General features: G+C 44.0%; 1 protein-coding gene across 1 annotated transcript; it reads left to right on the top strand.

Moving 5' to 3' along the window:
• The first annotated feature begins 505 nt into the window (after window positions 1–505).
• Window positions 506–24,338, top strand: rybpb (RING1 and YY1 binding protein b). The gene is made up of 5 exons (XM_083939769.1): window positions 506–634; window positions 1,223–1,348; window positions 21,148–21,456; window positions 21,549–21,647; window positions 21,981–24,338. The coding sequence occupies exons 1-5, from the start codon at window positions 609–611 to the stop codon at window positions 22,228–22,230; spliced, it is 810 nt and encodes a 269-aa protein (XP_083795895.1). The 5' UTR covers window positions 506–608; the 3' UTR covers window positions 22,231–24,338.

The raw sequence follows: 24,338 nt of genomic DNA, 5'->3' as shown, positions 1-24,338 counted from the left end.
AGCAGATCCCCAGTGGAGTTAAACACAAATATGTTTTTCAGACAGGTGAACTCCACATATAAACATATAATATATATATATATATACCGTATATACGTGTGTGTATAATTCCCTATTAGTGGGCTTATTTTGACAAGCTTATAGTAATGAGTTTCTTTCCTTTTACTTTTCTGCGTTACCTTAATTCAGCTGCTTTTACTATTTGCTCTTGTATCCTCTCTCTTCTTCTTACTTGTAAAGCACATTGAATGTGTTTTAAAGGGTCTGCAGCCTAAATTCGTTTATTACAGGCGTTGAATCATATCAAAATAGTACGTAATCTACATGCATGTGTGTGGGTTGAGGTGAGGTCTGTCAAATTTCTCTAGTAGTTATTAAAATAACTACTAAAACGTTCACCCAGACTTTTAAACCAACTCGCGCTCTGATTGGCTGGACGGTGGTCACGTGGGGTAGTGCAGTCAGTCGCTGTGCCGTGCCTCGAGCCAGCGCTGAGTGGAGCCTGTCTGCCAGCAGCTTCAGCAGCGGCTCTATCTGGATCCCACTACACTCACTGACAATTAAAGAAGGCCCTTTTTTCTTCTTATTTCTGAGGACTACTCTTCACCATGGGCGACAAGAAGAGCCCTACCAGGTAAGGAGACAACCCGCTGATGATTTACACCCGTTTTGTGCGTTTTGGGCTCGATATTTGAATGCGTTTCTCTCCCACAGGGATCGTTTCTCCCTTTTTCAGTCGGTATGCCACGGCTAGCTAGAATAGTGCAGTCACTATGGCGGCTTCTCGCTCCCTACAACCCAGTCACTTAACAGACAAAGGGATTTTTTTCAGAGGATACGCCTGGTATTCCCTGAAACGCTCTTCCGTCTCGACGAAGCCTTTCGGAGGGTCAATGTCGAAATTGACATTGTTTGATATTGTTTTTTTTAGCCGACATGCTAAGCTTCGATGCCGAAAATTTTAGCAATGCTTCCCTGCCTGTTAGCCTAGCTGACGATACAATCGGACGGTGTGGAGCTTTGCCACTGTGTGGATTTAATAAGCAACGAGCTCTATTGGCCGAGACTCGAACCCAACATTAATGACAACACCATGATTTGTTCTGCACGTAATAACCTGTGTATTACACTGTGTGTTGTGTTTGTGACAATCTCATTTCTTGGTCAATTCCTGAAATATGTTGGTGGCATTTCAAACTAACTTGACCTTAACATTTGTCAGGCCAAAAAGACAAGCCAAACAGACCGCTGATGACGGCTACTGGGACTGTAGCGTGTGCACCTTCAGGAACACCGCCGAGGCTTTCAAATGCAGCATCTGCGATGTGAGGAAGGGCACATCCACAAGGTAACGTAGAGCTCTCTCTCTCTCCCTCTCCCTCTTTCTCTCTCTCGTCTGATCGTCTCGTTTTCCCCCTGCTTGGCTGGCTGCAGCAGCAGCAGCAGCAGCAGCAGCAATTTATGGGAATGACAACTTTGATCGACAGTCTGTTTGTCTGTTAGCGAATGCGGACTTGTTGATTGGTAATCTTGCAAACATCTCTTGCCCTTATCTGGATTATCAGTAGTTTCTCATTTTATGTGACTATCATTGCATTGCTTTTATGCATTTTCATGCACTTGTCTGGCTGCTTCACTTGGGGGGTGGGGTGGTGGTGGTGGGGTGGGTGGGGGGGGGGGGGGGTACCATACTTCATGATGGCTGTACAGCTACAGTGCATCAAAAGAGAAAGGGTTGTTTTTTCATTGAGTGAAACAAGGCGAATGTGTGTGTGTGCATTGCACCTACCTGTAGGATCGCAGAGGATCCTTAAATTAACGGTCTGTCAAGTCCGATTTATTGTGCGTGAATTGGATGAAAAGTAAGTAGGATTATGTTTCTTGATTTAAGAAATGTTAGTAATCGGGATTAGAGATAAATCCCAGATGTGCATTTTTTTGTGTTTCTTTGTCCATCGGACTTTCCCCTCTTGTTCCATGCATTTAAGACAAAGCCATTTCATGCCCAGCCTGGCAAGTGTTCATCTGTTTATTTGTTTTTCACATTTACAAAAATGTTTTTTTAAATGTCAGTCGACCCATTTGTCTCTGATTAATCATGTTCAAATCTCAATCTTCCACAGACCTGTTCTCAGAAATATTACTCATCAGCATTTCTAGCAACAGACTTTAATGTCGCAGACATTTCCCCTGATCTTCCCTCAGAATAAATTTTGTGACATCAGCACAAGACAGTGTTTTATGGGAAACTGAGAAGAAATCACTGTATAACTTAAATGTCATGATGGGATTCCCTTTCTGTTTTGTGTGTACTGACGCTTCCTCCCCCTGTTCTGGGGAATGTTTTTGATGAGACAGTACGTGTGCCATGGTGTGAGTTTGTTTACACGTGTCATCAGTTGCTTGAGGAGATGGAGAGATAGATGAGTCATTAGTGGGTTTGTTGACAAGTACCTTGCACTCTAACCTTTACAGCTGTGGTTTCACAATGAATGACTTGACCATCACCCCTGGCGCACCGCAAACGGGGATAACACACTGACACTGACACTGGTTTACTGAAAATCCAAAAGTTTGAGCTCAATCGTAATTGCCTGGCTCCCCTCCCCCTATGATCTTTTCCTGGCTGCGTGTAGCTTAAGACCACAGCTGATGATGCAGGCTGAGCCTGCTGCTCGAAAGCAGGAAGCGGAGACAAGCATGTCGTAGCCATGACATCACAGGAGTGGTTGTCACACTTTCCCTGTTTGATGTGAATAGTTAACCCTTGATTAATGCAATTGTATAGCTTAGGGGCTGCCTCTTATTCTAATGAGTACTAATTAGCTGTCTTTCCTTCAGTGTTTGATGTATTCAAGCAAAGCACAGGACAAAGTAACATGCTCTCAGCTAAATGATTCACACTTAAGGCTATGTGTGGATGTTTGTATTGCTTTTATCTGAGGCCCTACTTTCAATGTGCTTTTAAGCATAAGAAACATAAGTGCTCACTAATTAGGGATCCTCACTGCTGGTAAGAGACAAAACACTTATTTTCTCAAAGTTTGATTTGCATCATTAATTTGTTTTCCACAAGATAGGGGAAATTTGCTAGGTATTGATTTGTGCAGTCAGTGTGACATGATTGTATTTAAGCAGTGTTTGAAATTACTTGTTTTGAGTGGTGTGAATGTCTGGAAGCTACCTCTTTCCACACACTCCTTCCACAGTTCCCACATATAGCCTTCTTGTCCTATGTGCTGGGACAAAGGCCCCTCTTTATTGACTGTATTTGAATGTAGTAAGGAGAGGATAGATGCAGCTGAAGTATTAAACATTCCTCCATCCGTTTCTGAAAACCTGTTGGTACAACAGGTAGCAGTCAGCACAGCAGACATTAGTGCAGTGATGCGGTTGATAGCTGCAGGTTGAGTCATACATGGTCTACCTGCCTGTCCTACGTAAAATTCAAGATCAGATGAAGCTCTCCACCCCCTTGAGCTTGATACATCCACCCATCCCTCACAGTGTGCACTGAGTCATTGAAACACCAGCTGTTTCTACAGGTGTTGATGGAGAATACACGACTACAGTTACAGATAGTGGCTTACACTCCGACAAGGCTTGAACTGCACTTTGTCCCCTGCCAGCAGTAGTTAAGCTAGGTAACTGTGGGTCATGCTGCTCTGATTTGTTCAAATGGATGCAAGAATGTGTGTTAATGAGAGCAAAACTCTGGCTGTGGCATCAGCATGCAGGGAGAGGCCCCGTTCTCCCCAGCCCAGCGCAGCCCAACGAACCTGTTGACCCAGTCCAACTCAGTGATGTAACATGATACTGAAGCAGTCTAAATCTAGACTCTTTCACTCTGACTCTTAAACAAGAAAGCACTCTGCTTTTTGCACCTGACCTCGTCGCTAATTTACAAGTCCAAGTAGCCCAAGTGTTCAGCTTCTGCATTCAGCGGCTGCTTTTTTGGTAATTGGAGAAGGGCTCACATTAGCATCCCCTGTGAGGTGCATGCTATCATATTTAAATGTTTCTGGCATCTGAACCTGATCGCAGGGTGGACGTGACACCGTGTTGCTGTACATTAGTTTGCTTTGTGGTGGTGTTTGGTATGCACCTCTGTCAGCCCTGGGGCCCAGGGAGAAACCATTAGAAGTCCTCTAAAGTTGATTGATGATGGGGATCACAGGAAGTCTTGAGGTACCTCAGTCTTTGACTGCTGTGCTGTTGTCTATGCACTGTTACTCTGCTGTCAACCATTTCAAGTAGCTCCATCTGTGCTTTATATAAAACAGAACAAATGGGTGTCTCTGATTAGATTAAATAAACCAACAAATTTGTACCAAAGGGTCCCCAATTTATCTGAAGCTCAGACTTCTGAAAGGACACAGCATTTGAACTGCTGCAACTGTACTATGTATACAGCAGTGTGAGATACAGGGGTTTATTTATAGGTGTCAGATATAAGCACAACAGTAAATAGTCTTAAAAAAAGGTAAATGTAAATGTTGTCCCTCCTCCCTCTCCCCACGCGGCCCAGGCCCATTTGTACTCGCATTCCTTGAATTGATCTGGGCTGCAGCACCAATGCGTCTTGCTTATTCTTCATCACCCCTCAGAGATTTAGTTTTGTCAGACTGTTTTTGAACATTTCATCTGTCCAAATCTGCAGCAAACACTTCACTTCTGCATCAAACCACCGCAAACCGTTCGGTGGCATCTGTTTATCATGAGGAACAGGCGCATATAAACAGACATCAGGACCGCCGTCAATGCTCGTGCTCATGCTTGTACACATGCACATGCATGTGCCCATACATGTGTATCCGTGCTTTTCAAAAGCCCAACTCTCCCAACCGGGCCATGGTCGGCAAGCGTACCAGCCTAGGTCTGGTACGGTTGTACTCACACTAGTCAAACGAGCTAGACTTTAGCCGTGAAGTGTGCTTCATCCCCAAGGGCGCACTGACACTGTCCATTCGTAGCGTGCCCTGTGCTTTAGGGTACGGCATTGTTTTAAGGGCGCACTCACACTGTCCTTCCGCACCGCGCCCCGGGCTTTAGGGTACTTGTCTCCCCCGCGCCCCAGGCCCGTTTCTACTCACACTGCTTGGGCCTCGCGCAAATGCTTGTTGCTGTCCATACCTCATCACGCCGTAACACGTCACACGCATTGATTGACGTCATTGCGATGCGACTCTTTGTTTACAAATCTTTCTATAGACCTCAGAGTTTTTGTGTGTCTTTTCGACTGTTTTTGAATATTTTCATCCGACCAAATCTGCAGTAAACACTCCACCTCCGCATCACACCAACGTGAACCTTTCGCCGCCATTGTGTTGAAATTTGATGTAAATGTGTCACTCTTAAAAATGTAGCTAATTTGAGTAAAATTAAAATGACACCTGACTTTTTTTGACACCTGAAAGTTCTATTTTATCTGTAGGTTTAAACTTTTATTTTACCCATGTACAGTCACCTGTAAATTGTATAGATTGATGTCACAATAATGTCTTGTACAAATATTGTCAAAATTATTAAGGACGACAGTGAGATATTTGTCTGATCACAAACTTACACGACCAGTTACTGTAGCTGTCCATGACTGTAGATAATTACAGATGGTAATGTACTTAAGCAAATGTGTTTTGCACTTAGTCAGTGGATTTTTAATATTACCATATGGGAAACCCATATATCCACAGATTGTGAAAGTTAGAACCAGAATTGCCAAACAAATTCAGAATGGATAAAATCTAAAGGATACCCAAGTATATTATAGTAGGGGGGCTTAAATGGTAAAAGTGCATCTTGCTCTTCGTAAGTGTAGAAGCAGAATAGTAGAATGCACAATTTGTGTGTTTGTGTGTGTGTGTGTGTGTGTGTGTGTGTGTCTTTTACAATGATGGAATAGAGTCATTATAATCCGTAGATTCTACCACTGTCACATTAAGGCAAATTGTCTAGGATAATGGAATTACATAAGAGGGACATGCTGGCGCTAAATTTATATCTGCACTACCCCCTGCCCCCACAGCATGCACCCCCCCCCCCCCCCCCCCCCCCCCGCTCAGAGGAAAATGCTTTTGCTTATCCAGCATTATCAGCATCTGCACTAAAGCCCTTAGCACGAGCGGGTAGCCCTAATCTTTACATGTTAATTGCAGGATTTAAAAGTTCTTAATTACTTTATGGGATTTGGCAGAGTGTGAGTGATTAAATACAGTAGCTAATTTGGCAATCTGACAAAACAGAGAAATGTTGAGAGAGCTGTTGAATCGGGGCTCCTCCCCTCACAGAAAGATGATGCAAATGAGTGTGACGATGAGGAAGGATGGAGTGTGGGGGGAAAAACAGAAAGAGGCATATGAGGACAAGGATAGAGGGAGTGAGGGAGTTGGTAAGTGTCGAGTCACAGCTAGCTGAGGAGTAAAGTGAAGACGAGGGCAAAAGAGGACACAGGAAGAAGGAGCGATGAAGGGACAGAGAATATGGACATTTATGTGTGTGTTGGGGGTGGTGGTGGTGGTTGGGGGGTGTATATGGATCTGCATGGGGGATGTGCTCACTCAGCCAAGAGTCTCCAGGGGCTAAAGCACATCATTACCCGGGGAGGGAGAGAGCTAGACTTGACAACCTCTTCTGTTTCTACCAGCACCATCATCCATGCATGGGTAGAGATCAGTGTCATTTGACATGTCCCTCCCTACAGAGTGTGTAGGGAGTGTGACTGAGGGTGAATCCAGAATTGACCATTTTCTCTTGGTTAAGCCATGGAGTAATTGATAGATTCAAAGGGTTTGATCCTTGTCTGAGCATAAGTCAGTAACAGCTTTGTGTTTGACTTCTCAGGTTCCTCACCTGTGGTTTGTGTTTGCTTGCTTGATGTTGTTCACCTTGTGTAGAGCACGAGAGCCTGCTGTGAATGTGCGATGTCCCTGTTGGCAGTTCTGCACATTCAAAGGCTCTTTTTATACTAAAGCAAATGGGCAAGAAGAAAACAGGATTGCAGCAAGATGGGGTGACTGGATCTACTTGACAGATAACTCACGCACACTAGTGGCAAACAGCAGGATTGGGTGAAGAGAGGTGAACACGACCTACTTTAAGCCACCAGGATTTAGGCTGGGTGGTGGTAGTGTTGTGGATGGGTGACTAATGCACAGGGGAAAAGTAAAACGAGAGCAGGGAAAAAGACAGAGGGAATGATGGAGAGGAGGAAAACAAATAAGTGATACTGGGCAATGTGACACAGTGCTGCTGAAAGGAGCTCATACGTGCTTAGTGCCTTTGCAATGACTTGCTGTCAGTCTGCTCAATGCCAAGCAGTTCGTAGCCTGAAAGGTCAGTCAGGGAAATGAAAGAGTCGTCAGTGTGAAGATAGATTGTCTTTTACAGTTGAACTCCTTTAGCCTGTCAGGAGAAGCAGAAAACCAGACTCCCAGCAGGCAGCCACAGGGCTCCAGACTAACCTTTTTCACTAGGAGCACTGTGGCCCCCAAATGAAATTTTAGGGCGCACTCACACTGTCCTTCCGTACCGGGCCAAAACCGTTTTTTCAGCTAAAGCCTTGTACGTTTGAGCAGTGTGAGTGCACCCGCTCCGCGCATAACTGCTGACAGCGGGCCGTCCACGGCCCGCCTGAGAGAGGTGGGCTTTTGTAGAGCGTGCGCATGTGTACGAGCACGATGCACGATGACTTAATTTATGTGCGCCTGTTCAGACATAGAAATTAGAAGGACGGACCCTGGCGGACATTTAACAACAACAACAATGGCGGCGAAAGGTTCACGTTGGTGTGATGCGGAGGTGGAGTGTTTACTGAAGATTTGGTCGGATGAAAAAATTCAAAAACAGTCGACAAGACGCACAAATACTCCGAGATCTATGGAAAGATTTGTAAACAAAGAGACGCATGGCGATGACGTCAATCAATGCGTGTGACGTGTTACAGCGTGTTTACGTATGGACAGCAAGAAGCATTTGTGCGAGGCCCAGGCAGTGTGAGTACAAACGGGCCTGGGGCGCGGGGGGAGAGGGAGGGGGGACAAGTACCCTAAAGCCCGGGGCGCGGTGCGGAAGGACAGTGTGAGTGCGCCCTTAGGAGCGCAACCAGAAATTTTAGGGGCATACAAGGTAAATTGATAGATGCAGAAATTACAATGGGCTGTTTCAAATTCAGTGTCACATTTTTATTGTGCATTTTTGAAGAGCACCATCGCTGTCATGACAGTGCAATATTAAAAAAAACAACCATACATTTAGAATAAGGGGTGTGAGGAGACGATACATGATATTGAGTCCACGAGAACTGTCAGTATTTTCTATACTTGGGGGTTGATTTTAGCAGAGAGCTGTGGTGGTGATGCAGGTGTCTTGTGTTAGTGGTAAAGTAAATAGAAGTAAAGTATATCCCCCCTCCCCCAACCCGGGCCACTGCGGGGGGGCCTCACCATCTAAAATGCCCCCGAGCCGGACAACATACGGCACCGCTCCACAGAGAGTGAGATAAGAAGCGGTGTGACGACCGTCACTCGCTCATCTCATAGAACAGACACGGTGACATTTTATTAAGTTGATCGACTCACACCCGAGTTTTCTCCCGCTGTAGATGTGTTCTAAACATATGAACCATACCTACATTGACTGATCTGATCAGTCTGTGTATCATCTGCTGCCTCACTCGCTGAGCTGGGCCGAGAAATAAAGTCAATGAATCAGTTAAACATTGTTGATTTCTCCCTATAGAGCAGACATAAAAACTATTTTGGTTTGGTAATTTTTTTGCTGTCACTCAGGTCCCGACATTGTGGTCTGACAGTGTGACTAGCTGCGGGAGTTTACGTGTTTGTGTTACGGTGCTGACGGTACTATATTCTTACAGTGCTTACATATTGTTTATGTATTATCTGTCACTCTGTTGCTGTTTAGCCACTTACATATTGATATGGCGAGACATCTAGTTGCGCATGTGTGACTAGACGTAAAATTCAGTTGCACACTCAAATTTTGGTCGTGACCATTTACTCGCAGTCTGGGGCCCTGAGCCAGGTTTGCAGTTGTTCCAGAAGTTGAGAGATATCTTTGTGAGATTTCTTTGAATGTCTTCTTTTTCTGTCCAATATTGTCAATAATCAGTACCACGGCAAATAGATGACTGACTGTTTAGCTGTTTTGCTCTTTGAGGAAAAGGTGTTCCTCAAGAAGGTGTACCACAGAGCACCTGATGGAAATGTGGTAGGGGATCCACAAGAAATTCTCCCAGTGGTTTAGAACAAGTTGTAACAACACCTGTGTTACCGATTACACCGCAAATGCACCACAGCTGTGCTTGGCCTCTCCGATGGGGCTTTTGCTGTGCAGTCAATTTTTGCAGCCGCTGGGTTCAGATAGGAGGCAGAAGCACTCCGAGGCACTGCCCGCTTCCCCTTCAGCACCCATGTTAACCATCGACTCTAGATATTTTGTAACCAATTGGGCTGCTCAGACCATAGTTTTTGGTCTATTTCCTCCATCAGCCATGAGTGAATTAGGCAAGAAAATACTGATAATCAAATATAAAGGATGTAAATGTTTATGATCAATGATCTGATTCGGCACTTTTGCTGTTCACCACTATGTGCAAGCCGCAACTGTTCAGTGAGGTAGCTGTCATGTACAGGTAGAGGTAGGTGGTGTGGCAAGGGCCTAAGGTGGAGGGGCTAGAGGGGGGAAAGCGACAGTAACATTAAGCTCTCAAAGTCCTGACTAGAGGGGGCTCGTGAAGGGATGAATGCTTAATGCCTCTGGTGGGCAGTGGGAATTAATCGAGAAGCGCTATAGCCCCAGGCTGCTCTTCAGGTGCTGTTCTCATTCAACCTCCGCAACACACTCACTCACACAGATTACTTTACCCATGGATGGCTGGAGGGGACAACACAGTTTCTCGCAGGAAACACAAGTCCCACAGTACAGTGGTATTTGTATTTGTTATTTTCTATCTACCATCCCAATGAGTAAATCAATAGGTTTATCCATGGCCACTGATGTGGGTACATCTACTCTGTTTAAGACTGATGGCTCAATTGTTTGACTCTCATTTAGGGCGCACTCACATTGTCGTTCTGTACCGGGCCAAAACCGTTTTTTCAGCTAAAGCCTAGTACCCATAATTAGTGGTTTGGACTGTTGGTCGGAAAAAACAATTAAAACATATCCACTTGGGCTTGGCATTATCAAAATGATCTGTTAATTATTTTCTCGGTTAACTTATTAGTCCAGAAACAGGAAAACAATGTCAATGAAAATATTGAAAATGTCAATCAAGTTACCAGAGCCACATGTTTTTCCAACCAAGACTGCCAGTCTGAGACAACAATTGGTCTGAAGCCACATAACCATACTCAACCCACTTGGGTCACTGGCTGATATGTGTGGATGTATAAGATTGGTTGTTTTCCAATTATATACATCCACTTTGATTGCTTTCATATTTTTTACCCGCTTGAAAGAGGTGGGCTTTAGCAGAGCCGTTTGCACATGTACGAGCACGAACATGCGCACGTGTACAAGCACGAGCCCTGCGGCAATAGCGGTATGTGCGCCTGTTCGGACATAGAAAATGAACGACGGACCATGCGCGGACATTTAACAACAACAACAATGGCGGTGAAAGGTTCATGTTGGTGTGATGCGGAGGTGGAGTGTTCACTGCAGATTTGGTCGGATGAAAAGATTCATAAACAGTCGACAAGACGCACAAAAACTCCAAGGCCACACAGTGTTACGGCGTGATGTCGTATGGACAGCAAGAAGTATTGGCCGAGGCTCAGGCAGTGTGAGCACAAACGGGGCTGGGGCGCGGGGGGAGAGGGAGGGGGGACAAGTACCCCAAAGCCCGGGGCGCGGTGCGGAAGGACAGTGTGAGTGCGCCCTTAGGAGGCACTCACACTGTCCTTCCGTACTCACACTGCCTGGGCCTCGCACAAATGCTTCTTGCTGTCTTTCCATAGACCTCAGTTTTTGTGTGTCTTGTCGACTGTTTTTGAGTATTTTCATCCGACCAAAATCTGCAGTAAACACTCCACCTCCGCATCACACCAATGTGAACCTTTCGCCACCATTGTTGTTGTTGTTAAATGTCCGCGCATGGTCCGTCCTTCTATTTTCTATGTCCGAACAGGCGCACATAAGTGACGTCAGAACTGCCGTAGGCGTCATGCTCATGCTCGTACACGTGCGCACGCTCGTGCTCGTACATGTGCAAACGCGTTCTACAAAAGCCCACCTCTCTCAGGCGGGCCGTGGACGGCCCGCTGGCCGCAGTTATAGAAGGAGCGGGTGCAATCACACTGCTCAAACACACTAGGTTTGACCCGAAAAAAAACGGTTTTGGCGCGGTGCAGAAGGACGGTGTGAGTGCGCCCTTAGAGATAAACTCCCTATAGAAGTCTGCACCTTGAGATGAGAGTCAGAATCAGTTAATTTCCAAGAATACAGTTTAGTATATGCTGGTTCAAACTTCTTAAATGAAAAGATTTGCTGTTTTATCTTTAAGTAGGTTGAATATCTTTGGACTCTAGGTTGGAAGAGGTCAGAACTCCAGCAACACTTGTGTGTATACCAACTTTATTACAAGACCAACACGTTTCTGCTTGTGGCCTTTATCAGGGTCATATTGAAACACATTACAAACATTGTTTAAATAGGGTTGGTATGAAACAGAAAAAAATACAAAGGGTAAAAAATATGAAAGCAATCCAAGTGGATGTATAATATTGGAAAACAACCAATCTTAGACATCCACACATATCAGCCAGTGACCCAAAACAGTGGGTTGAGTATGGTTATGTGGCTTCAGACCAATTGTTGTCCCAGACTGGCAGTCTTGGTTGGAAAAACATGTGGCTCTGGTAACTTGATTGACATTTTCAATATTTTCATTGACATTGTTTTCCTGTTTCTGGACTAATAAGTTAACCGAGAAAATAATTAACAGATCATTTTGATAATGCCAAGCCCAAGTGGATATGTTTTAATTGTTTTTTCCGACCAACAGTCCAAACCACTAATTATTATAGGAAACCAGGAAAGCCAGCAAATATTCACATTTGTGAAACCAGAAGAATTTTTGGCACTTTCATTTAAACAATGACTTAAATGATTAATAGATTATCAGAAAAGCTGCTGATTAAATGTCTATCAATTGAGTCATTGAATCAGTTTTAGTAATTTTTAAACATTAATAGTAAAGTTACTATAAATAATGCATAACAATCCATGACAACTAGTTTTGTCCCATATCATCAAGTTGTTTGTTTTGCACTGTTTCTGAAAAGATTGTCCAACATTCAACAACAGTTGCGCACACACACACACACACACATATATATACGTATATATATACCTACCGACTGGTTTACAGATTTGACTAAGCACAGGCAGCTTTGTGCTAAAGTTGTCAAAAAAAAATCAATGCTCGGAAAATCATTGATACTTAAAAGTACTAACTAACTAATAGATACTAAATTGCAAAAGTATTGATACTTTTACCGTCAACAGTGCAGCCCCCACCTCGTCCAGTTGACCCGTAACGTCACCCAACAGTGCTGCAGACAAAACAAGAATTATTAGTATTTCTCATTTATATCCACCCTACCTTTTTTTTCTCATTGTCACTACATGAGACAACTTTTTAAAAGCGTGTGTTAATGATGTTTGTATTGTTCTAATCTTTATCTTAGAAATTCTGCCCTAATTTTTTGTACTTTTCTCCCCGTGGTATTAAAAATGGTATCAAGCATCGGATATTTTCCTGGTATGAGCTTTGAAATTCTAGCACTATGAAAACCCTACTCTGTTCTCTGCTCCATCACTTTCCACACTGGTAGGGAGAAGGGGAAAGCGTCACGTGTTTCTACATAATGATCAATGCGTACAGCAAGTGTTGACACAAACGGCTGCATGTAGATCATCATTACATGGTTGCCAGCATGTCATAGGGAGGTGCTGTGATCAAGCTAATGCCCTGTGGCATTGTCACATGTTGGATCTGAGCGAAGTGCTCCAGGCTGAGGCTGTGATGGACTATATGAGGGGAAACCAGGTCACGGCTGAATGCATATGAATGGAGGATTTATTTTTGTGAACAACTTTGTACATTGTTGAGGACAAGGAGCCCACATGTGCACCGTGTATATGCAGTTATTTACAAAGTCTGACTGAGTGAGTGGGTGATGTTAAATAGTCTGAGCTCTTCAGTGGGCTGTCCATGGTGGATACTGTCTCTCTCTCTCTCTCTCTCTCTCTCTCTCTCTCTCTCTCTCTCTCTCTCTCTCTCTCTCTCTCTCTCTCTCTCTCTCTCTCTCTCTCTCTCTCTCGTCTTCGCTCAGCTGTCTGCCATTGCATTCACTCAGCCTGGCAGGAAATAATTGCTTGTCCTCCACACAGCACTTCAAATAAAAGAGCTGTGTTAATGAGGGCTTTCCTGCGCCTCTCTTTCTCTCTATCACACTCTCGATCGTCCACTCGCTCTATTCATTACTCGGCCTTTCATGAAGTGCTCCTGCTCATTGTTTTTTAGTTTCTCTAGAAAGACTTCCCGCTGAAACAGAGGCTTCAGTTTTTGCCTTTGGCTTGCAGTGTTCCTGGCCAGCGAGAGCACAGGCTGGTGGAGGTGTGTCTGTCTCTGGGATGGTTCAAACCGAGTGGAGCAGTCTGACTATGGGTGTCAGTCTAACTGAATTAGGCACTTTTAGGCATGATGATAGTTATTTCAGGGCATCTCGTGGAGGGAGTCTCCACACTCCTACCTCCCCCAGATGGTGGAATTTAGGCCCAAGCATAGGAGGAGCTGTCAATCATGTCCTATTGTTGTGCGAGGGGGAGGTAATAAGCTGTAAGCCCTCACAGTGGGGAATGATTCGACAGCAGGCTTTACACACTTGACACTCACACACTTACACCGAATGCCCAGGAATATATTGGCAGCAATGGGAGGTTGGAGCAATCTCTACAGTTGGACCCTGGAGCTCACTCCTGGTCCTGCTTCCAGGATCATTTCCAGTACCTGTTGTGAAACATATTTGATTTGTATGTTTTCAAAATAATATGGTTCAGTTGTAGAATCATTTTCATCAATGTTGTGGTTTAATTAGTACATTATATTCTCAAAACCTTGGACAGATTATGTCAATATGAAGTGTTATTAAATATGAAAAATGAATCAGATTTTAGTTTAGAAGTTTATTTAAGTTTATTTTAAGCAGAGGGAGACTTTTTCCAGCTGTTCAGGGCCAACACTATTTAAAACGTGCAGAATCTCCATGTTAATGGAACAGAACACATTGCTGTGCAAAGCCATGATGTGAGGGCGCACTCACACTGTCCATCCGTACCATGCCCCAGGACGTTTCACGGGTAAAGTCTAGTTCGTTGGACCAGTGTGAGTGCTGGTACGGTTGCCGTCCACGTCCCGTTTCGGAGATGTGGGCTTTTGTAAAGCACGTTTGCACATGTACGAGCATGAGCGTGCGCACGTGTACGAGCGCGAGGCCTACGGCGATTCTGACGTCATTTTATGGGCGGCTGTTCGGACATAGAAAAAAAGAAAGACGGACCATCCGCGGACATTTAAAACAAAGGCGGCGAAAGGTTCACGTTGGTGTGATGCGGTGGTGGAGTGTTTACTGCAGATTTGGTCAGATGAAAATATTCAAAAACAGTCGAGAAGACGCACAAAAACTCAGTTGTCTATGGAAAGATTTTTAAACAAAGCGACGCATGGCGATGACGTCAATCAATGCGTGTGACGTGTTACGGCCTGATGACGTATAGACAGGAAAGAAGCATTCCACCGAGGCCCAGGCAGTGTGAGTACAAACAGCCTGGCCTGCGGGGGGAGAGGGAGGGGGGGACAAGTTCCCTAAAGCACAGGGCACGGTACGGGCGGACAGTGTGAGTGTGCCCTCAGTAAATAAATAATGGGGCTAAGAGAGCAATGACTCTATCATGCCAGCAGCAACTCATGGTTGACTTACAGCTAGCACTGAATCACTACTTAACTACCGGGCCTGCTTCTGCCACCACTGCTTCTGCTGACACAAATCTCAGGCCCTGACCAGGGTTTAGACTCTGCAACAAGCTCAAGAGGCGTGGAGCTTATCGGTCAATCAATCACACATTCACCACCTCCTTGGCTTCCAGCTCTCACTGCCAAACAAAATTGTTTCTGGTGTTGTTGGAAGCTGTCCGTTTTCACTGTTTACTCATGGCTGAGGGTTAGAGGGACAAATATTTCTTTGTGAGCCGTATATGTCTGTGATAGGGCTGCACAATTATGGCCAACAATTATAATCACAATTATATGGATCAACATGGGCATCACAATTATTTATCAGAATGTTTCATTTATTTTTCAGACAAAATACTTTTTATTGCATCTTCACATTAAAAGAAACAGAGCTCTGCTTTCACTTCCAAGTTGTGCTACATTCCTGCTAATGTACACATGCATCAAAATAAGTAGAGATGCACCAATCCGATACCTGGATCGGATATCTGCTCCGATATTAAATAATCATTCCGGTCATTTTATTTTTTATTAATATCATACACAACAAGTTAAGTAAGCCGTTGTTTGTTGGGTTTCAGGCAGCTGCTATATTTTGTATTACATTTTAAAACACCTGTTTGCAGTGCAGTTTACATGGAAGTGTTATTTATTTATTTTTGCTGCTAATGTACACTTTGTTATTTGTAAATAAATAATATTAAGTATATCTGGGTTAATTTGTTACCTTTTTTTAACAAGGCTAAATGTTTATGTCAAGCCTGATGCCTTCACTCACAGGGCAAGTTATACAGTTCATTCATTTAACAGTAGTATCGGATCGGTATCGGGAATCTGCCAATATGCTCAGCCTAGGTATTGGTATCAGATTGGATCAGAAAATGCGGGATCGGTGCATCTCTAAAAATAAGTAGAACGGGGTCTGAATATTTGACTCTTAAAATATTTGTTTTTTGTTAAGGTATTTAGTTCTGAATTTGGATTCAGATACTCTTTTTTTTCCAATAGTGTCTAATAACAGAATCCTTTAAAATTATGCCTTTAAATTAACCGAAAGACACGGTACAGCACAGCATTTACATTTCAGACATACACACAAATTTGCCCAGTGCGGTTGGCAGTCTTCTAACTTGTTGCTCTCACTGCCAATATGAGCTGCTTCTTTTCAACAATTTTGGGCTGAAAAAAACATATGCATGCAGGCTGAAATTGTGGTGTTTTATATGGATTAAGCTATGAGGAGTGGACATCCGCTAGGTTAATTTATACAGTGTAAACACTGAAAAACACTCACAGAGATGTCTGGATTTACAAATTAGTCACTCGAGTTACATTATAACTGAGAAGTCTGCATGGTTATACGACAGCAGCCTGGTGTTTTCAGGAAATTTAATAAAGGTAAACACAGTGAACAGCTGTGCAGAATGCCACTGCCTGCATGGCACTGGCTGGTTGAGTCCTTCCAGAGTCATGCTATAAGGGCGCACTCACACTGTCCTACGCACCGCGCCCCGGGCTTTAGGGTACTTGTCCCCCCTCCCTTTCCCCCCTGCGCCCCAGGCCCGTTTGTACTCACACTGCCTGGGCCTCGCGCAAATGCTTCTTGCTGTCCATACGACATCACGCCGTAACACGTCACACGCATTGATTGACGTCATCGCGATGCGGTGCTTTGTTAACAAATCTTTCCATAGACCTCAGAGTTTTTGTGCGTCTTGTCAGACCGTTTTTGAATATGTTCATCGACCAAATCTGCAGTAAACACTCCACCTCCACATCACACCAACGTGAACCTTTCGCCGCCATTGTTGTTGTTGTTAAATGTCCACGCAGGGTCGCTTCTATTTTCTATGTCCGAACAGGCGCACATAAATGACGTCAGAACCGCCGTAGGCCTCGTGCTTGTGCTCGTGCTTGTGCTCGTACACGTGCGCACGCTCGTGTTCGTACATGTGCAAACGCGCTCTACAAAAGCTCACCTCTCATGCGGGCCGTGGATTGCACTGGTCAAACGCATTAGGCTTGATCCAAAAAAACGGTTTTGGCGTGGTGCGGAAGGACAGTGTGAGTGCGCCCTTAGTTTAGAAAGTGCTTGATTTGGTCTTCTTTTTTATTTTCTCCCTTTTAAACATCAGCATCGCAGCCAATCATGTTCATTGAACTGTGACACGCAAAAAAATGTGATTGTGATTAATATTTGATTTATTGTGCAGCACATTTTATTATTGTAGCTTCGCTCACTACATTTTTCTCAGGTAGCAAAAGCTGCCTCCTCAACCTAAATTCCTTGTTACACTTTCTCATGTTTAACCCTGGAATCTGGAGGTATTTGAATAACCCACAAGATTCCCATGGGTTAGAAATGAGACGGGAAACTAAGGCTCAGAAGTGTACAGGAATTTATAATTGCAAACTGGTGTTGTGTCAGCACAGACGATCAGGTCAATGTTGTAAACTCAGAATTGTCACTTCCTAACTAATTAATTATCAGCTTAATCACATTGCTGAGAAGTAACTTATTTTGTATTTCTTAATTAGGAGCGCTAATACAAAACACAAAAGTCAGGCTTTTCCCTGGACTATTTTGAAACAACGGTGGCAAAGGCATGGAATAGACAGTGTGTACAAATCTTAAGAGTGGCTGCTTAATAAACTGAACATGATGTGTGTTGTGCAGATATGTTTTATGCAGCGTCTGTCATGGTCAAAGCCACTTTCTCTGTGCTTCTTGTGCTGGCCGTTAAATATGCAAAAGTACAAAAACTGAATTAAGTTCATTTACATTTATTAGGCTATTCCTCTATATTTCAGCAACTTGTATAATTTCTCACCCTGATCTGGTTTGAATCTCAGACTGACTCTCACTTTCCCCCTTAACCTTCTCATCTGGCATTTACATTGATTTTGAATGGCAGCTTGACGCTTTCATCGCCTCCATCGCTTTCTGTGTGATGGCACGGTTAGATCATAGGAGACAGTGACATTATGTTAAACTTCCCCTAACTGAGTTACTTTCCTAGGACCTCATCACAGAAAAATATCCTCAATGCTTTTCTGATCTTAAGTTTAAGATAGGAAAAACCCAATCTTCCCTATTTGATGGAAACTTGACAGTTTTGGCAATTTTGAAGCTAGAATGGGATGGGAAGGAAATTTCACCCCCCCTTAATTCTCACCCACTGGAGGCCACCAAAGGGTGCCTCACACAAGAGCAGCAGATAGAAAGAGCTCCAGGCTTCAGAGAACCAAGCTAATGGATACTGGATCAACGGCCCAGGGCTCCTCAGCATTCACCACATCTGGTGTATTGATGGAGTGTAATACGAACATAACAACATGATGCTCTATTATCAGCAGGTTGGTACAAACAACATCCCATCAGATGTGTTCATGAGTCTGTCATGGTCAAAGCCACTTTCTCTGTGCTTCTTGTGCTGGCCGTTAAATATGCAAAAGTACAAAAACTGAATTAAGTTCATTTACATTTATTAGGCTATTCCTCTATATTTCAGCAACTTGTATAATTTCTCACCCTGATCTGGTTTGAATCTCAGACTGACTCTCACTTTCCCCCTTAACCTTCTCATCTGGCTGGATGCTTTATTTAATGCGCCTCAGAGGAAGTTTGTGGCTCTTAAAAGAGCTGTTGTGTTGTAGTGAGATCAGGCCGTCAGTGATTTAACCTCCGTAGCCGCACAGGTGCTGCCCGATCTCTGGTAGATCAGACCAGGATACGCTTCACTCTTCACTGACGGCTTTCTTCTTCTTCTGGATTTCCGGCAGACTAGATGCCTAAAGGCACGTTGCTGGCAGTTCATAGTTATATCCATTATATTATATCCATAGGAACAGTATGATTTCCCCCAAGCAACAATGGCGGCTTTGGTGAGCCCGGTGAGCCCCTGGATGTTTCACGGAAAACTTTGCGTCATGATGATCCTCTTATCCCCAAATTGATTGCCTTCTGATCTGCTGCCCTACCCCCACCTCAAGGAAATGCCCTGTTTGTCTGTAATAGGCTTCAGCAGGAGGATATTAAATGAGCTTGATGGAGCAGTAGAGAAAAAAAAGTTTGGCTTGTTAGACTTCAAAAGTTCTTGGCTACTTAGAAGGTGTGAGTGCAGTGTTGATTGTGAAAGACATGCAAGGGTGGAAGTGCAAAACAAGAGTAACTGGACTGACAATATGATGTTGCCAAATTGAAACACTGAGGCTAACCACTTAAGCAGCTGTCTGAAAACCACTCTCCACAGCAAGCCTCTGAAATCAGTATCATCAGTCTTACACACTATTGAGCTTCTTTTGTTTTTGCCACATGTATTTGCTTTTAGGCAATTCCCAAAGCCAAAAACATTTGTTTTCACTGGGAGCGCCTCATTTTCCAGCAGTAACACTTGTTTATCTGGCTTGATACTTAGACTGACAGAGCTTATACAACTTTCAAGACTCCCTACTTGACCACAGTTCTCCTAAAGCAGTCCTGAGGATCAAGGGACCTCCTCTCCACTGCTGGGATATCACAACAACACTTCCTGCCAAGACTAGAATTGGGTTTGGAAGGGTTGGGTAAACACAGCTAGCTAGTATAACGTGTTGTGTTCCTGTTGAAAGGCCTCCCGAGCAGCCATCGGGCTGTGTCAGGCTGTTTGTTTGCTAAGCTTTTCAACTGTGTGTTTGTGTGTGTGTGTGTGTGTGTGTGTGTGTGTGTGAGCGTACTTGTGGTTTACTCCTCACCATGCTTGCCCAGTACCGGCCTGTGATTATCCATTTTCTGGCTGCAGTTTGGTCTCGGCTGAGTCGAAGTCTCTGGAGAGCTGCAGTCCTTCCCTCTCTCCCCAGATGCTGCCAGCTTGTGTCCAATATGCTGCAGGTGTTTGTGTTGGCTCAACCAATCTGACTTTGTGTTAGCATTTTGCCTCACAATTTCAGGTGCTGTTTATCTGCACAGGTGATGGAGCAAGATGCTGCTCTTGTTGCATGCATGTTTGTAACAGTTCTGTGGTGATACACCACAGTGGAAAAAATGTTTTCAGAAAAGAATGGTTTTATGTGATGTGGTGCTGGGTGGTATGACCAAAAATTTGTATCGCAGCATTTCTTTAGGATTCTGGTGGTTTCACTGTGTATCACAGTATTTTTTTATTTTATTGGTTTTGCATGACTGGCACTTATTATAGAGTGGATTATTATGCTCTGAGGAGTACATAGAATATAAATACATGCCGTCCGGCAGTAAAGTTTTGTAAATGTGCAATGGATATGTGTTAGTGTTACAAATTGTATATGTGTCACAAATTGTTGTGTACCATGTTGCCCTGTTAAAGATAGTGAGTTGTGTAAAAAGATATACTGTCAGTAAGCAGATCATACAGTTAATGGGAGGCCATCTCAATAGACTAACAGCTTGCCCTGACTGTAGCACTCTTTACGGTGATCAATATTATATATTTTGCTGCCTATTGAGGAGTTACAGCAACTATTTCAGCTATTTACTGGTATGGTTCTATTATGAAAAATTCATATCATACAGAAAATTAAAATCTCTATACTAATTCACACAGTATACTGTCCATCGCAAATGCGACCCTCCTTTTTTAGGTCATCAGTGGGATTCTTTGAAGATTGGACGTGATATTTATCTTCCTTGCTTTTACTTTTTTTGGATAAGAAAAATAATAATCAAACAAGAAGAAATGGTTACGGTTCGTCTGAGTGTAAGAGGTAGCAGCTGCTATATGGTTGCTGGTGAGCTCAGTGAGCAGAGCAGCTACACCATGTCCAACTGAATCTCAGTCTGTGACAAATGGGGCCAACCCTGCAGTAATCAGATTAGAGAACCTAAGTGACGTGCTGCAAATGTCCCACCTTGTGATCCTGTGCATTCATTTTATTACAGCCGTGAGCTAATGAGATTAGCCCTTAAAACAGAGCTGCTCCAGGATTCAGCTGCGTAAACCTACCTCTGCAGCAGCCCCTTTCCCTTACCGGCCTGTAGCTTCACTCACCTCTCTTTGTCAGCCGTAGTGTTACTCGGTTGGTGCGTAGCCAGAGTCGGCTCACAGCTCCACTATGAGGCTAATCCATCTTTGTGCCTTGGATCTCCTCCACAGGAAACCCAGAATCAACTCCCAGCTGGTTGCCCAGCAGGTGGCTCAGCAGTACCCAATGCCACCCCCACCCAAGAAGGAGCGGAGGGAGAGGAGCGAGCGCACGGACAAGGAGCGTCCAGATGGCGAAGGGGAGCGTGCCAACGGAGAGGGACGCCCAGAGGTTGAGCGTCCAGAGCTAGTGAGGCCAGAGGGAGATCCTCCCGAGAAGGAAAAGAGCGATAATGATCAGCAGCCAATCAAAGACAAACCCGACAGAGAAAAGGAGATCAGCCCAGCGGTCACAAAGAAGCCCAGCAGCAAAAAGACCAGGTCAGTGTACTACATGTCGAGTCTTCACTTGCATATCTGGATGTTGTCTGTGCTGGTGTTATACTCACAGGTCTGTATCTTTTTTCCTCCAGACCCAAAACAGACAACCATCAGAGCCCACCCAGTGAAAAACACAGCATTCAGTCTGGCAAATCAACAACCAAGACCAACAAGAACTCTCACATTTCCAGGTGTGTAGCACGCTTGTGTATGCTGCATCTCTTTCTTTCGCTCTCTCTTTCACATCCCTGACTATACAGCACTTCTATTTAGAGAAAGTCATGCAGCACAAGGCTAGTGGGAAACCACAAATGATTCACAAATGATCTTTTACTCTAAACACCCACTCTCACTTTATATACACTTGTTCTGACGGTTCATGTGTCACTCGATGAATTGAGCAATTTAGTGTAACCACCCCCACAGTGCTGGCAGCCTCCCCCTTGTTGTGCTGAGACACACATATTGTGGTTTCCATTTCTGGTTATTAACGTTTTTGTTTTTTCTCTGTCTGTGCCGCTAAGGCCCAAACTGAAGAACATCGACCGGAGCACCGCCCAGCAGTTGGCTATCACCGTAGGGAATGTGACAGTGATCATAACAGACTTTAAGGAGAAGACCCGCTCCTCCTCCACGTCCTCATCCACCATCACATCCAGCGCGGGCTCCGAACAACAGCACCAGAGCTCCGGCTCCGAGAGCATGGACAAGGGCTCCTCGCGGGCCTCCACACCTAAAGGAGATCTATCTGTGGGGCATGATGAGTCATTCTAAGGTTCCCGTCCCTTTCCTCCGGTCCTTACCCGCTCTGCCCCTGACCGCCCCATTTTCCCCACGTTTCTGAACACTATGGATTTCACCTTTCCTATTGCTGCCCTGCCTCCATTACATGGCCACCCCTAGATGCTAAGAGGAGCTGGATGGCTGAGAGGAACAGTGTGGTGCACCTGCCAGGGAAACAAACGCCCTGCGTAGGGGAACTCCCCTCGTGATTATACCCATGGCACAGGCAAGGAGAGCTGGGCTACAGGGAATAACGCCCCCATCCCCCGAACCTCCCCTGCTGTAGCATCCAGACACTTGTAGGTATTGTTTTATATTTGTATGTGGATGTGAGGCCAAGTTGACATTTTTTTTTGTTTTTGTAAAGAAGAATTCTCCGCTGGGCACAATAACCACCATCATTTCAATAATTTTAAACTATTATTACCCTTATTTATTACCTGTTGCACCTGTATACTTTGATATTCTCCTTTTTATGTTGAAGCTTTGCTGTGTAGCCCTGCCAATCGATCATTCCTTCCTTCAGTGTTTTTATTACAGTTTGAAGATGAAAGGACAAGACTCAAGTCACACAGACAGTCACACACACGGTCACACACACGGTCACACACACGGTCACACACACGGTCACACACGGTCACACACACAAACACACACACATACAAACACACACACACAAAGGTGCTAGATACACTGTGAAGCAGTTTTGCAGATCCGGGATTGCCGGAGTGCTGATGAATCAAATTCTTCTTCACTTTTCTCAATAACACTGTCTCTCTCTGAACACTGTCAGGACCTCCATCAGGTCCATCTTGTTTTGTACAAGTCAATGTGCATCAGAAGAAGGTCACCTGAGGTTCAGACACCTGACTTTTTCAACTAGATTGTCTATGATTTAGTATGCTATAGCAGATCTCTTATACAGTATCTTATGTCCTTAACTGTACAGTGTAGGCTGTTGTGTAAAACACTAAAAGCTGTTGATATATTTCTGCATTCCGTACTTGGATATTGAGTTTTCTGGCTGAAGGTAGAGCTATCCTCTCAGCTCTCAAGCCAGAGTTTGTTCTGTGGTGACTGAAGGATGGTTACATGCAGTTCCACTTGGTAAAACCATATTGAACTGTAAAATAGACCTGTGTCAAGCTGTTGTGAATCGGTTTCATTTTTCTCTTTGTTGTGGTCCTGAAGACAGCTTTGAATCTTCATTTATATCTCAACCTGATATCCCAGAAAACAAGTGCAAAGAACGTGAGCAATTTTCAAAGATGTGACAATTCAAGTTGACTTTGTATTTTTTTAATTAATTTAAGACTCCTTTAATTGAAGGCAAAACATATTGCAGCAGTTAATACAACACAATTGCTCTTGTAATTTTTAGAACAGCAAGGCTTATTTAAGGGTTTTAATTTCATTTAAGCTGATACTAGACCAACATAATTTCCTTCTAACTGTATGAAATTGTATAAAGAATAAATGTGTATATGATATCTTAGTTTTATTTATTGAAGGACCAAAGGAATTTCATAATGACATGATACATAGACAGATAAATAACAATTTGAAATGCAATTATCTAATGTGTGCGATGAATAACAGTTTAAATAAAGACTAATATAATCCATGTAAATGGTGTTCTTATTGTCCACTTGTCTCTGTGCACGACTAAATTGGGGCAGAGAACTGTCGATACTGTGAGCTGAGTCCAGGAACACTTCCAGCTCCACACCCAGTGGTTGTTCTTGCCTCATTATGCAGGTGATGAGAAGTGGACTGGGTGTGGGTTTGTAGCTGAGAAGAGCTCTGGGTCGAGGCATTAGGTCTTAGAAAGCCCCCTCCTAACGCTGTTGGACTACCACAGTACATGTAGCTCCCCTAGCAGAGGCCCCTACTCACCAATTGAGCCGCTCCCAGAGCAACTGAAGCAGGTTAGGTGAGGTTAATAAGTCCCAGAAAACTCAGTACATGCGACTAGGATCTGAGGGGCAGTGTTTGATGCTTGTTGACTAAAAGCTTTGCAGCTTCACACGTAGGGATGTTAATCGTGTGTCTTAAGCAAGTCCAAGAGATATGTGTTCATGAGGTCTTTCTGCTCTCAA

Source organism: Echiichthys vipera (assembly GCF_963691815.1).
Source record: "Echiichthys vipera genome assembly, chromosome: X".
Taxonomy (NCBI): Eukaryota; Metazoa; Chordata; class Actinopteri; order Perciformes; family Trachinidae; genus Echiichthys; species Echiichthys vipera.
The sequence above is the reverse complement of the archived record's forward strand: the minus strand, read 5'-3'. Positions and strand labels throughout refer to the sequence as shown.

Excerpts from the sequence above, each read along its gene's own strand:
- rybpb (XM_083939769.1), top strand. The coding sequence starts at position 609 with ATGGGCGACAAGAAGAGCCCTACCAG. Across the intron at positions 1,349-21,147 it reads AGGAAGGGCACATCCACAAG|GAAACCCAGAATCAACTCCC; the intron begins GTAACGTAGAGC and ends TCTCCTCCACAG. Across the intron at positions 21,648-21,980 it reads AAGAACTCTCACATTTCCAG|GCCCAAACTGAAGAACATCG; the intron begins GTGTGTAGCACG and ends TGTGCCGCTAAG.